The sequence below is a fragment of the Neofelis nebulosa genome, chromosome 4 (assembly GCF_028018385.1).
Source record: "Neofelis nebulosa isolate mNeoNeb1 chromosome 4, mNeoNeb1.pri, whole genome shotgun sequence".
Taxonomy (NCBI): Eukaryota; Metazoa; Chordata; class Mammalia; order Carnivora; family Felidae; genus Neofelis; species Neofelis nebulosa.
This window is the reverse complement of record NC_080785.1, coordinates 19,032,978-19,047,396: the sequence shown is the minus strand read 5'-3', so window position 1 is coordinate 19,047,396 and position 14,419 is coordinate 19,032,978. Positions and strand designations below refer to the sequence as shown.

The window sequence follows — 14,419 nt, the reverse complement described above, 5'->3', positions numbered from 1 at the left end:
GACCTTTTCAGTCTTGTTCATTGTATCCCTAGTGTGTATAATAGAACACCATAGTAAATGCTCAGTAAGTGTATATTGCATCTTGATGGTGTAAATGTGTTTCTTGTTTTTTGTTTTTGTTTTTGTGGGGCTTCGCTGAATTCATTTCACCATGATATTTATAGTGGGTAAATAATGATGACTAATCAGAAAGAATCTGCCTAATAATTGTTATGAGTGTTGAAACACTAGGGTTCCTTGAAATAAAAGAGAAAGTGTTATGTTGAGAATGAGGGTATAGTGGTCAGAAGAGGAAGGTTATGTAATAAGGAAGGTGCAATGCAAGAAAGAAATGCTAACATCACAGAAGTATGCAGTGATGCTGTCCAGAATCTGAGCATCCTGGTATATGAATCTTACAAAGAAGTAACAATAAATTAATAGAGGCTTAATTACTATTTGCAAGGTTTAATTTAATTGGTATCTTTGAGACATGACAATTCTATCATTTAAGCCAAATGAACATACAATTGAAGAGGTATGGGTAACTTTTTTTTTTTAATGCTTATTTATTTTTGAGAGAGAGAGAGAGACAGAATGTGAGTGGGGGAGGGGCAGAGAGAGAGGGAGACCCAGAATCTGAAGCAGGCTCCAGGCTCTGAGCTGTCAGCATAGAGCCCAACGTGGGGCTCAAACCCACAAACTGTGAGAACATGACCTGAGCCGAAGTCGGATGCTTAAATGTCTGAGCCATCTATCCAGGCACCCCAGCATGGGTAACTTTTAAGATCACTTCTTATCTCAGTTTAATTTGATCCAATGAATTCAACCAGAGATCTTGACAATAGTCTTCTCAGAACTTTCCTGGAGCACTCTTGCTTATTTCCTGAAAGGGAAAACAATTCCTAGAGACAAATAGTGGATTAGTCCAAGAATATTATAGTGCTTAAGAGCGGGCACTTTGAAATTCTGTAAAATGGGGATTTTAATAGCTACTTCACAGGTTTATTGTGTAGATAAAATAATTTAACATATTTTTAAATAGCCCAGCAGAGCTATCAAGCCACAAAAAGACAAGGAGGAAACTTAAATGCACGTTGCTAAGTGAAAAACACCAGTGTAAAAAGGCTACATACTGTATGATTTCAACTGTATGACATTCTGGAAAAGGCAAAGCTATTATAAAAACAGTAAAAGGATCAGTGGTTGCCAAGGGTTGGGGTAGAGGTGGGAGTGAGGGAAGTGTGAAAAGATGGAGAATAGGGGTTGTTCAGGGCAGGGAAACTATTCTGCTACTATAATGGTTAATACATGATATCATGCACCTGGCAAAGCTCAGCGTGCGTAACACCAAGTGTGAAACCTAATGTAATCTATGGACCGTAGCTAATAATGTATTGGTTCATCAGTTGTAACAAATGTGCCCCACGACCGCATGATGTTAATTAGGCTATATTGGTTTTCTAGGGCTGCCATAACAAAGTACCACAACCTGAGGGACTTAGAACAACAGAAACATTGTCTTACAGTTCTGGAAGCTAGAAGTCCAAAATGGAGGTGTCAGGAGGGCTTTCTCTGAGGACACTTAAAGAAGGATCTGTTTGGTCTCTCTCTCCCAGCTCTGGTAGCCTCAGGTACTCCTTGCCCTCCACCTTCTCATGGCATTCTCCTTGTGTCTCCACATTATCTTCTTGTGTATGTCTGTTCCTGTGTCCAGATTTCCCCTTTGTATAGGAACACCAGCCATCTTAGAATAGGGCCCTCTTTAATAGCCTCGTCTTGACTACATATACAAAGGCGCTATTTCTGAATAAGGTCACGTTCTGAGGGGTTAGGTCTTCAATACAGTTTCTGCAGCGTGAGCACATGATTCAGTGCAACATAGAAGAAACTGGGCAGGGGTGGAGGAAAGGGAGTATCTAGGAGCTCTGTCCTTTCTGTTCCTTTTAGTCTTTAAACTTGAAACTACTCTGAGAAATAACACCCATGAATTTCAAACAGAAACAGTAAGAGAAAAATAACCCAACACACAATACACGTTCAATAAGTGTTAGTTACTTTTGGAAGCTGCATTAACTTATCCAGTGTCCCTGACACAATAGATTTTGTTCTTGATGCATTCCAAGACCAGTAGCAGCATTACCAGAAGATGCCAAGGACTTTCCCCACACCCATTCACTATTCAGTCTGTGCTGATTTTAAGGTAGGTAGGACTTAGCTTTCTCTGTGGCTTCTCCCTCTAATAACTGAGGGTGGACTAGAAGCTATCCGTTCATAATGCTCATATCTCCTGCCCCTAACTGGATTTCGTGGTGTCATTACCAAAAGGAAGGGCTACATGCTAACCGATTAGGAATCTGTAACGCTGACTTACTACTTAATTACACCAGCATAGATGCGCCCTGTTTTAAGAAAATCTTGTATTGGGGAGTCCATGTTGAAAAGACAGATGTGTCAGTCAGTAATGATTCATCTGCCTTTGTAAAGTGCTTTCCCCCTTTACGCAGAAGTCATGTCAAAGTTCTTTCAATAGCATGACCATGACCTCCCCCCACCCCTGCACAGTTCCAAAGTTTAGATTTTTCATAAAGCTTTCAAGAATCCATCTGTCACATTCACAGGTACATACCTCCCTTAGCCTACATTTCTTTTTCAGGCTAAGCTCCATTTGGGACCCTCTAGAGCTCCGTGGTTTCTAGAATCTCTTTGCCTTGACATTTCGTCACTACATTGATTGAGAGTTTGTTTCCTAACCAATGTTGCTGGAAGGGATTCAGCATGGACTGGGGGAAGGGGAGGAAATGAGAGATTAGGAGCTGAGAAGATGGAAGCTGCTGCTCCCAAAAACGGGGAAACACCCCTTACAGTTCCACCCAGACATGGCTCCCCTTAATGGGACAGGGGCGGAGAAGTTCAGAGGAGCACTGTGGTACAAGAGTGTGACGACTGAGGAGGACCTCCAGCCCCATCCTGGTGGGAGACCACCTGAGGACCATTTCCAGAAACATGCACACCTTCCTTCCCCCGCACAGCCTCATACACCCCCAAGAGAGAGTCATACCACACCATACGCAGATGTGCGTTCTCCTCTCCCTCAGATACACTCTCCACATGTCCACAAAACACAACCCGGAAAGGCACTTGTCTATGTAGACGCATCATAGAGCGACCCCCTCACCCACGTCTAGTGCCCCAGATGCATACTCCCCAGGATCCAGATGAGTAAATAAGGGGATAGATGGACTTTTTCTGTGGTTGGGAAAGAAAAAAAGGGCCCAAGTAAGTAATAAAAGGTGAGGAGTAGGTGGAGAGAATGGGTAGCAGAAAAAGAATTTGCGTGGGGAGAGAGCCAGTGAGGATGGTCAGCCAAAGCGACCGCATGCTCTCAGTCCGTTCCACTTGCCTGTGAGTGTTTGTTCCAAGACCTTTCAGGCTCTGCCCACCATGTACATCTCCAGCCTGCTTGGGGATATTTACATCACTGCTTATTAGCACCTCCACCAGAGGTATAGGCTAAGAAACTCAGCCCGTTGTTACTGAAAAGCAGCCAGCATTACAACTTAGCTTGGATGAGGGAGGAGCTCAGGCTTTAGAGGATGCCTTTCAAGCTGCTTGGATAAATTAAGGAAAGTGAAATTGTTTACTTAGAGACAGACCCCCCTCTCCCATTTCTGTTTGCTGTTGCTGTAGTTATTTGCAGAGTGGTTCATACACAACAAAAGCCTGTATTGAAGAAAGGGATGCGAAGAGTTTACTCTCTCACTGCACCTAGCATCCGGGTAACCAAAGTTTGGTCCCACTGGCCACGGGGCTGTTCTCACCCTGTACTGTCCTCAGAACGGGAGCCCACCCCCAGGTGAAAGACCCCCAGATGACCTCTCAGGGGGTGTTCAAATCACTTTTTTTTTCATTCTGATAACTATGGAGAGATCAAGCCAGAAAATGTAGAGAAACTTGTGGTTGATGAAATAGTAAAGGAAAACTGATTCTTTTCTTCATAACTAGCAAAGTACTTAGAAAGTACTTTTGGTAAGAGTAAGATAGAAAAACACCTTAAAATTTTAAAACTCCCAATAAATACCAAAATTAGAGTTTCTAAAAGATTTATATGCAGTATAAGTAATACCCTAAGGGATAAGAAAGGGGGAAAATGCAAACATTGTATAGTTTTATTTTTGTTGGCAGAGACTTTATTTTTGTTTTTGTGTGCTTTTTTAAGGGGAAAATGCTTGAAAATAAAAGAATCTGACAATTTATTTGAGAAGGTTTCTGAACTTGGCTTCAAAATCTAAGTTTTGCTTTTTGCCCCCACAAACAGAGATGCCATTAGGTGATGGCTTTAGGCTTTGCACAGCTCCTGATTTTCCTGCACAGGGCAAACTTCTTGTCTCATAAGCACAGAAAGGGCTGGAAAATATTTTTTGTGATCTGAGTGCAGCGGAGAGTCTAGGATTGCAGAGGAAGTGGAGGCCTCCCGCTCCACACAGGAAACAATCTTCAAGCAGGCCTTAAATGCCAGATTCCAGGCCGAGTTTAACTAACCACTGACAGCTCTGTAAACAAAGCAAGGACAAAAAGAGCCCGCTTCCCCTTTTCTGGTAGTCATTTTGGGTTTGGGGGCTGCAGGGGAATTCTGGAATACTTGGCTTCATGGCACAGAAGTGCAAGGGAAGTAGGCTTCGCAGTTGAAGAGCTGGAAAGGGAAGATTTTTCTGGGATCAAAAGCATCACGGAGGAGGTAGGAAAGGATAAAATGGTTGGGTTACAAAGAGCCGGGACTTTGGAGCTCTGAAAACGGCTTGATCATATGTAACTGCTTTTAAAAATGCTGCCGACTTCTGCTTATTCATGGTATTATTGCTGTGTTTTTTTTATCATTCTGATATTAATATTCTTTCAGATTGTGCAGATTATGCCTTGATGCTTATATTATTTTATTTCTTTTATCTCTCTTACTTTTCTCTCATTCCTGCATATTCCTTTTTGAGCCACTTTTCTTTTTTTTCACTCTTTTTCTCTTTTCCTCTCTCTTTGTTCACTTTTTCGTAACTTTCATCTGTGGCTCAGCAAGTTACAAAGAACAAAATCATTTGGTAGCTGTGAAGTGATCCCACCAATATTTCAAATCTTCAAAATCCCTCTGTCTCCTGAGGTTTTTATTTTCATTTTTTAACTGTAATCCTGGGATCTTATTTATTTGTCTCTAATGGTTTCATGAATGAGACTGAATTTGTTTAGTGCATGAAAGGCTCAGCTTGGGAGTCAGAAATTGGTCACTGGCTACCTTGCCAGCCTTAAGGTGTTTTTCTTAAGAGTAAAGAAGAAAGGACAGTATGAAAAAATGGTGGGGGACCAAAGGCTAAAGTGCTTCATGGGAAATGATACTTTGATTCATCTGTGATCTCGATCTACCTCCTCTCTGTTAGGTCCAGATTCTCTGGTCTCCCTAGACCTGAAGCCACACCATGGATGATTTTGAACGTCGCAGAGAACTCAGGAGGCAAAAGCGGGAAGAGATGCGGCTTGAAGCAGAAAGGTAAGGTCCTAGGTTGAACACTATTTGTATTCTGTTATTAACAGTGCTGGTTTCAGGCTTCAAAGGTCATCCCCCTGAAGGGCCAAATATATTGCACACTAAACCTTTTGCAGAAGTTGTAATGGAAAATTTTCCTGTTATGACTCTAAATTATGCGTAAAAAAAGAACACCAACATCAAGGAAAAAAGATTCTAGAGGAATCAAACAGTCGCATTAAATCAGAGCCTTTCATAGTGGAATTTTTAAGTGACAAAAGCAATGTGTGGATAAAAGTTTAAAAAGCAGTATAATATTGAAAGGACAGGAAAAATGACAAATGCTGACAGTTGAAACCAACAAAGAAATGGGAGCCTTAGGTCTAAAAATACAAAGGCAGGGGCGCCTGGGTGGCTCAGTCGGTTAAGCATCTGACTTCGGCCCAGGTCATGATTTCACGGTTCGTGAGTTTGAGCCCCGCATCAGGCTCTGTGCTGACAGCTCGGAGCCTGGAGCCTGCTTCCGATTCTGTGTCTCCCTCTCTCTGACCCTCCCCCCATTCATGCTCTGTCTCTCTCTGTCTCAAAAATAAATAAACTTTTAAAAAATTTAAAAAATACAAAGGCAATAAGTCCTAGATGGATCTTGTGACCAATTTTTATTCTGATTAGAAAAGTAGCCAAGTCCAGTAATCCATGTATTAGAGGTTAATAGTTAATGGAGTTTGTTACTGTGGATATTCTGAGTCTAGTTGGAAGCTGTCATGTTGTATGTCGTGGTGACTTCAAGGGCAGGTTGGGGAAATAAAGCAATGACATAGGAAGCATGGGGCATAAATGCATATCGTAAAATTTTAGGCCTTAGAGCGAAGGACAGTGGCGTTTAATGTGGCTTACATCAGACAGAGCAGGCATTCACCGGAAGAAAAGTGTTAAATAATGTTCTTATAATTAAATCGATGTTGCCTCACACAAATTCCGATGCACAGATGAAGAGATGGTAGTAAGGTGATCCCTTAGTGATCCTGCAGTAGAAAATGGGAAACTTGGGGCTCCTGGGTGGCTCAGTCGGTTGAGCATCTGACTTCGGCTCAGGTCACGATCTTGCGGTCCGTGAGTTCGAGCCCCGCGTCAGGCTCTGGGCTGACGGCCCAGAGCCTGGAGCCTGCTTCCGATTCTGTGTCTCCCTCTCTCTCTGCCCCTCCCCCGTTCATGCTCTGTCTCTCTCTGTCTCAAAAATAAATAAACATTAAAAAGAAAAAAAAAGAAAATGGGAAACTTAACACCTATAACAAAAGTATTTGGTGCTGTAGGCTCTGTGTATGTGTATGGAGAACCCAAAAGAAGAAAGTAAAATTACTGCTTTGGATCAGCTTGGCCAGAGAAGGCTGCCATTCATGGAATGTCTATGTCCATAAATATGACACCATGAATGATACCTGGGCTGTGTGGGTTCAAGTCCCTGCTCTTAGCCATTAATGAGCTGTGTGGCCATGAGTAAGTGACTTCTCTCTAAGCCACAGTTGCCATATTTGTAAAGTAGGCATAATGTCTGCAGAACTTGTGTGGTTGTTGTGGAGATTATTGAACTTCATAAATGGCCTAGCTGGTACCTGACACATAGCAGACTTCCATAAATGGTAGTAGTCGTTGTTGTTTTTATTTTTTAACCATTATCATTGGCTAAGCAAGTAAGGAACAGCAATGTAGCCATATAGATAGCCAGAACTAAACATCAATGCCAAGGAAGGGCAGTCATCATCCTGTGGTGAAACTAGTCCGAAAAAGCTCCTTGGATGTGGTAGTCCGTGGAGGATGCCGTAATAGTGATGAAGAGTAAAAGGAGAGCCATCTTGGTGAGAAAATGACACCAGGAAAAGCAGAGAGGTGGAAATAAGAATCCTGGTATAAGAGACCTATTGATTGCTTAACGAGGAATGAGCTGGACTCACACATCTTGGGTGTTTCTATTTCCCATGCAGGGCAATAGAGACTTAACAGGGGGTGCTGTGTGTGATGAGATACGTTGTGCACTAGAGTGATCTACAGTGCACTAGAGTGTGGGAAGAGTTAGTACTGAACATATAGTAATAAGGCCCTGAATTGGGGCAGCAAATATGGAAATGAGGGCCAAATATGGGAGTCTTTATGGAGGGAGAATTAGCAGACCTTTCAGGAGAGGGAGAAACTCAAAGGCAATTCCAGAGAATTTAATTAGGTCTGTGGAGCTGGGAATCTCCCACAGTGTTCTAGATGGAGAAACTTGTTCCATTCTTGGGTGTACATGGTGGGGGGGGGCTGTTTAATTTCAGGTAGAAACCACATCCAAATGGAGATTCCCTGTAGGCATTTGGAGATAGAAATGTTCTATCTTTTTTCAGAAAGGGAAAGAAATTATTATCAGAGACTAAGTTTGGGCTCACCCAGTATGGTAGTACAAAAGCTCAAGGTGGATGGTTGTGATAGTGTCAAGAAAGCAAGTGTAGGGGCGCCTGGGTGGCGCAGTCGGTTAAGCGTCCGACTTCAGCCAGGTCACGATCTCGCGGTCCGTGAGTTCGAGCCCCGCGTCAGGCTCTGGGCTGATGGCTCGGAGCCTGGAGCCTGTTTCCAATTCTGTGTCTCCCTCTCTCTCTGCCCCTCCCCCGTTCATGCTCTGTCTCTCTCTGTCCCAAAAATAAATAAATAAAAAACGTTGAAAAAAAAAATTTTTAAAAAAAATAAAAAAAAATAAAAAAAAAAAAAGAAAGCAAGTGTAAGATCATAAAAATGTAATAGAAACCATCAGAGGAGACAAAAATGTCAAGGAAATGGGGAGAACCAGGGAGAGCATCCGTGTGGAGTGGACATCACAACCTTCTAGGCAGTGTCCAGGCCCAGTAGGACGTACCTCTTACTCTTTCTAGTGATGTGTTATATGGCCTCAGATTCAACTGCAAGCTGATGAGATATCTTTACATGACAAATATTTATTAAGCACTAACCAAATTTCAGTGTCTGTGCTAGGGACAGAACAAGCAATGGTGAGATACAAATAGCCATGGCTTCTGCCTTTATGTCCCTCACGTCATGCTAGGAAACCAAAGTATAGCAAGGTCAAAACACAGACCAGGCTCAGAGTATGGGGCTAGAAGGACTCAGGAAGGAGAACAGGAAATTGAGCATCAGGCTAAATCAGTACCTTCAGTGTCTTTGCTTTCCAGGTGAACAGGAAGATGGGGAATCAATGTGAAGGGAGCAGTACTACTGTATTGCTGTGGCTAGAGCCATACTGTAATTACAGTGAAGAAACTCTTTCTTTAGAACCAGAATTTTGCTTAAGAACTTTCCACGCACCTCCATGGTTTATTCCTTCCAGTTTTCTGTTTTGTGTGGAAGAACATGTCTTCCTTTAAAGTCAATCATAAAAGGAATGTACTCGGTGAAGCTTAGTTAGGTACCCTTAATACTCTACAATAAATTTACACAAATTTATCCTACTCTGTTAAATTTACATTTCTCTCTGTTAATTCTTTTAGAATACTATGTTTCAACTAATTCCCTTTCTTTCTTCCTTTCAATTTTTTTTTTTTTGAAAGGAGTGTTTAAGGACCTCCTTACATTCGGGCTGTTACCTTTTCACGTTTCAAGATGAACCTTATAGTTCTGTTATTCTGGGGCGTGTTAAGTAAGTCCGTGTTCACTCTTTCGGATTTTGTAAAATCTGATCATTTATGGGAAAGGGAAGGTCAGGTTTTATGGTCCAGCCAACTTTGATGGTAAAGTTCAGGGTGTGTACAGGAAACAGATGGCCAGAACCAGAAATCAAGGGCCATCCAAAATCATGGTTTGATCTGAAGATAAAGGATGTCGAAGAGCCTGAGCAAATCCCTCTTCCTTTATCTTCAGACCTTCGCTTCCTCATCTGTAGCTGGAGTCAGTGTTTTCTCTGGGGACTTGGTGGTCATTTTTACTTTCCTTTGCCTTTGGTTTGTCTAACTTTTTAATAATAATCATATATTTACATAAAACAATAAGGCACTTTCCATTTTGGAAAATGTGACTCTATGGCCCCGGCCATAATATCCGGGGCCAGACTGGAGAAGACCTAACTTTCCTTTGGATTCAGGGAACTAAAAGAAAGAACTCAACCCAAATCAGGAGTGCCAGTGAAGTCAGTTAGCAAGAATTGAGTGGCCCCAAGGCTCAGAGCTGCAGATTCATTCATTCACACCTTCAACAAATTTTAATTGGGCATCTACTCTGTTCCAAGCCCTATTTTGGGCCCTGAGGATAGACCAACAGAATGACAGAACTGGGAAGAGTATGTCTACTGCTTTTCAACCTGTACAAAACCAAGTGATGATCAAGAAACTATGTATTTATATCCTCAAATATAATTTGTACCCTGATATTCATTGATACTTACTAAAGATGGCTTATGCCCTTTGTATGCTATACCCCTGCAGCCCATGTGGGAGAAGGGACAACAGAGACAAGAGAAAGTTTTGTTGATTTCCACTTCTTACACACAGAGGCTTTCCAGATAAAATACCCTGTTATTTCAATTAGTTGTTATTGAGCTTGACTAGCAGGTGCAGTTCTACTTTGCAATGACAAATAATTTAAAACTCGTACTCTCACCAGATGTTATAACCACAAATTAAAACAAGCCAGATTCTTCTACATTTCATTCGTCAGAATACATTTAAAAGATTATTTAAAAAGCTAACCCTTGTGCCATGCTGGCTCTCAAGGGTTTGGGGCTGGCGTGTACTCATTGTATCACAGCTGCCCTGAGAATGTCATACACCTCCCTCATTCTGCGGGTTCTAATCTCATCCATTTCAAATCATCTGGCTTCCCATAACCTAGACTGTGAGCCTAGTTAATCAAAAACCTCCTTCCCTTCTTTTCCTGCCCTTAACGTGTGCATTTTTTTTGTTATTCACCTTGTCCATGTCCTCCATTTCGCTGCCACTCTAGACTCCTTAAAATGAGGTCTTTAGATTTGGTGAAAGGAGGCACTTCATTTGGTCATCAAAAAAAATGTATTGACTATCTATAAAGTGCAAGAGACTATACTGAATCATAGGGATGAGTGGTCACCAGTCCAGGCAGTGCCCCAACAGTCACAAAGCTCATATCCTAGGTGGATTAGTAACTTTAGAGCAATCTTGACCAAAAAGGAGAGGAAATAATTTCAATAGAATAAATTAAGCAAGTAACCATTGAAAACTCTAAATGCATGGTTTCTAAGTGTAAGATACTATTTGTACACATCTCAAATTAAACTGTATTTTTAAATCAATTACATATTTGAACAAATAATTAGTTTTGCTCTTTATTATTCTTCACCTGTATTATGAGAATAAAATATTAATGGGTATATTCTGTCCCCTTTCTTTATCTGTCTTTTATTTCACTACCTCTCTGCCTTTATCTATTTCTCAGTGCTTCGTAATGCATTTTCCCCTGGTCTATATGTATCTTTATTAACACTTGATTCCTTTGCCTCCATTTCTCCTCCCATCTGTGTACTAATCCATCTTACGCTGGATTATTTATGCAGGTGCTTTTGTATCATCAGGGAATACGTACATTTCAAGGGAGAAAATGTAGGGGAAGAGGAAATATTTTCAAAGGGGTCAAATCCAGCTCTCTTCTATTCAAGTAGAAAGCAGAAGTGGAAAAGAATGCTAAGCCTTTTGTATGTATCTGGCAAAGATGGACTGATCACAGCACCAGCAGTAGGGGTGTCTGTCTGAATAGAACATGTGTATTGTACATGCATGAAGAAGCATAAGAAGGTGTCAACAGTGAGAGACAGTAGAGCTTAGCAGTCAAGGGTGTGGGCTGTGCTGTCAGATCCCAGGTCTGCCACTTATTAGCTACATGACCTTACAAATTATTCGATATTTCTAACCTTGTTTTCTCCTCTATTAAATGCGGGAAATAATAATATTCACCTCATAGGGTTTTTATGGGGAAACAAAGGGATAATACATGAAAGCATTAACATAGTACTAATCATCTGGTGTTTATTATATAATCATTTATTGAATTATTATTTTCATCTATTGAGTGTTATTCAATAAACATCACTATATAGTTTTCTAATCCGATTCTTTATAACACACAAAGAAATGAAGACATACTTTACATTTACCATAAAGCAAAATAAAAAATATGAAGATTTTCTTTCCATACTTCTGAGGCTACAAGAACCTTAGGCAAGATAAAGAGCAGGAATGTTACTTAGTGAAGAGTTTTGAGTGAATGTGATTGGTAACAAAGTCTGAGGGAAGACTGTGCTGTCTCAGCCAGAAGAATCAACACTGATTCAGGTTGAGCTCTTCTTTTACATGTGGCCAAAAGGATTTTGAGCTTGGGTGTATCTGCTAAGAAACCTACAGTGATGTTCTCTCCATGAGATCTTCAGTCAGACACGCTTCCCAGTGCTGGGCTCGTTCTCACAACAAGCTGCTCCCCCACTTTTCAAGACATGAACTCATTACATTCCTGGCTCATGCTTTCCACATCCGACGTGAGCTTCTCTTTCAGATCAGAAGAAAAGCCCTTATTGTGGAGTGGCGTTATCAGATTCAGAGGCTCATAGACATAAATAAAAGGAATGAAAACACTCCTGCTGTTGTCATCGTTCATACATTTTTATGAGCCTCTGAAATATACTGATGATTAGACATTTGAAAGTAAATATTTTCACTACAGTAGAAAAACAAACAATTTTTAGAAATCCACCGAGTCTAAGTAGCTCCCTTCCAAAACTCTGTCACTAGAACATTTCTATGGGAGTTAATAGTGTGGCCAATCAATGGTTGTACAACATACATACACAAAGACACTTTCATTTACAACGCGTGGCATTGTGGCCTTGAAATTTTAAATCAAATCTTTCAAATGTAATTTTTTGTTATTCTGTAATCGGAAAATTTTTCCTCATTAGGAAGTTAAGTAAAATATTCCTTTCAAAATGTCTAAATTATTAGAGTAGCTAAATTTGCTCAAAAGTATCACTCAGAAAATCTCAGTTCTCTCAGAAAATCTATCACTCCAAGGAGCAAAACAAGTGTTAGGACCTGTATCTACATTTCTCCTTTAAGTTAAAAGGCTTTTTTCAAGTAATTTGTTTGGAAGAGATTTTAAACTCCTTGTGTAAGGTTTTTGTATTTAACTTGATATTGTTTGAGATCAGCCCATCTTGAATGTAGAACCTGGACAAAATAAGATAGATATTTTTCACCTAAGAGATCTTTCCTTACTTATTTGTGTCCAGCAACATGAAGAATCAAAATATATATACATATTCATATCGTCCCTCTCTTGTTCTCTCATTCTAAATAGACATGATTTATTCCTCTATTAAGTTGTAAGTGATTAAATTATAAAAGGTGAATTATAAAAGGCATCCTGGGACCAGTTTCCACTAACCGAACAGTTCTTCTGCTGCTAAAATGTATCCCACTTTAAGGTGGCCCGTGGAGCATCAAGAGTCTAGGATCTACCCAACATGACAGTCATTCAATAGAAATTGAAAATCTAGGAGCACCTGGGTGGCTTAGTTGGTTAAGTGTCCAACTCTTGATTTTAGTTCATGAGTTCAAGCCCCGTGTCAGGCTCTTCACTGACAGTGCAAAGTCTGCTTGGGATTCTCTCTCTCTCTCTCTCTCTCTCTCTCTCTCTCTCTCTCTCTCTCTCTCTCTCTCTCCTTCTCTCTCTCTCTCTCTGCCCCTCCCTTGCTCACATGTTTTCTCCCTCTCTCTCTCTCTCTCAAAAATAAATAAATAAAATAAAAACTTTAAAAATCACCTACTGTAGCCACATGGTTAATTTTCCAAATCATCAATGATGTCTTTTATTTAAGACATGACATATGTAAAACATAACTCAGAATTTTACCTGAAGGGTTCAGTTCAGCAAAAATAGTTCTCAAGTGGGAAAGAGTACCAGCCAAATTTCTCATCTAGTGTTAGAAAGAAGGAACCATCATTTGTTTAGCATCAACCAAGGGCCAGATTAGGTGGTATACTTCATAGACCTTATGTAATTTAATTATCAAAACAACGCTGTGTCCTTATTTAGTCTGTTCAGGCTGCTATACCAGAATACCATAGATTGGGTGGCTTTTAAACAACAGGAGCATTTCTAGAGGCTGGGAAGTCCAAGATCAAGGTGCCATCAGAATCCATACCTGTGAGGTTCTGCTTCCTGGTTCATTGACAACTGCCTTCTTGCTGGGTCCTAACATGGACCCTTGGCTGGGTCCTTGCATGGTCCTAACAGGGGCAGCTGTGTTCTCTGGAGTCTCTTTTATAAAGGGCACTTATCCCGTTCATCAGGGTGCCATCCTCATGACCTAATCACCTCTGCAAATCCCCAACTCCAAATTCCATCACAATGGGTGTTAGGTTGCAACATCTGAGTGCAGAGGAGGGCAGCAAACATTCAGTCTATAGCAGACCTGGATATTGTTACCCCTGTTTTATAGCTGAGGAATCTATAGGACTGAAAGGTTAAGTAACATATCCAACTTCACATAGCTAGGGAGTGCAGTCCAGTTCTGCCTGTCCCAAATCTCAAAACCTTTCTATTGCAACAGATTGATCAATGGAATTTTTCATGTTTCAACTGGTTGTCTTGGCTAAAATTCCATCATCTCCACAATGCCAAAATAACTCCCTAAGATGGGGAAAAATCATTCAAAGAAACAGACTGAATAAGGCTATTGGGCCTAATTGGACTGTTCTTTATGCTTATTCAGGTAAATTGCTTACATGTGTAGACACAGTCATTGTTTTGTTTGCCTTCTAAAACTCTCCTGTGTTATTCCCATTTCACAGAAAAATAGAAACAGAGAAGATCAAGTTATCCCCCGCAAGCCAAAAAAGGATGTTGGCATAACTGCTCTTGACTTTTTTTTGGATTTTTCTC

At 40.7% G+C, this 14,419-nt stretch overlaps 1 protein-coding gene across 8 annotated transcripts in view; it reads left to right on the top strand.

The window, feature by feature from the left end:
• Positions 1 to 14,419, top strand: part of CALD1 (caldesmon 1) — a 189,271-nt gene that overhangs the window by 82,127 nt on the left and 92,725 nt on the right. For 7 of the 8 annotated variants that reach the window (XM_058724226.1, XM_058724228.1, XM_058724227.1 and 4 more), the window contains one exon: positions 5,406 to 5,515. In XM_058724226.1, coding sequence (XP_058580209.1) covers positions 5,445 to 5,515 — 71 coding nt within the window. In that variant the 5' untranslated portion in view covers positions 5,406 to 5,444. Of the gene's footprint in view, positions 1 to 4,583; positions 4,718 to 5,405; positions 5,516 to 14,419 lie in introns of those variants that run through there. The other variant, XM_058724225.1, reaches the window with a different exon arrangement.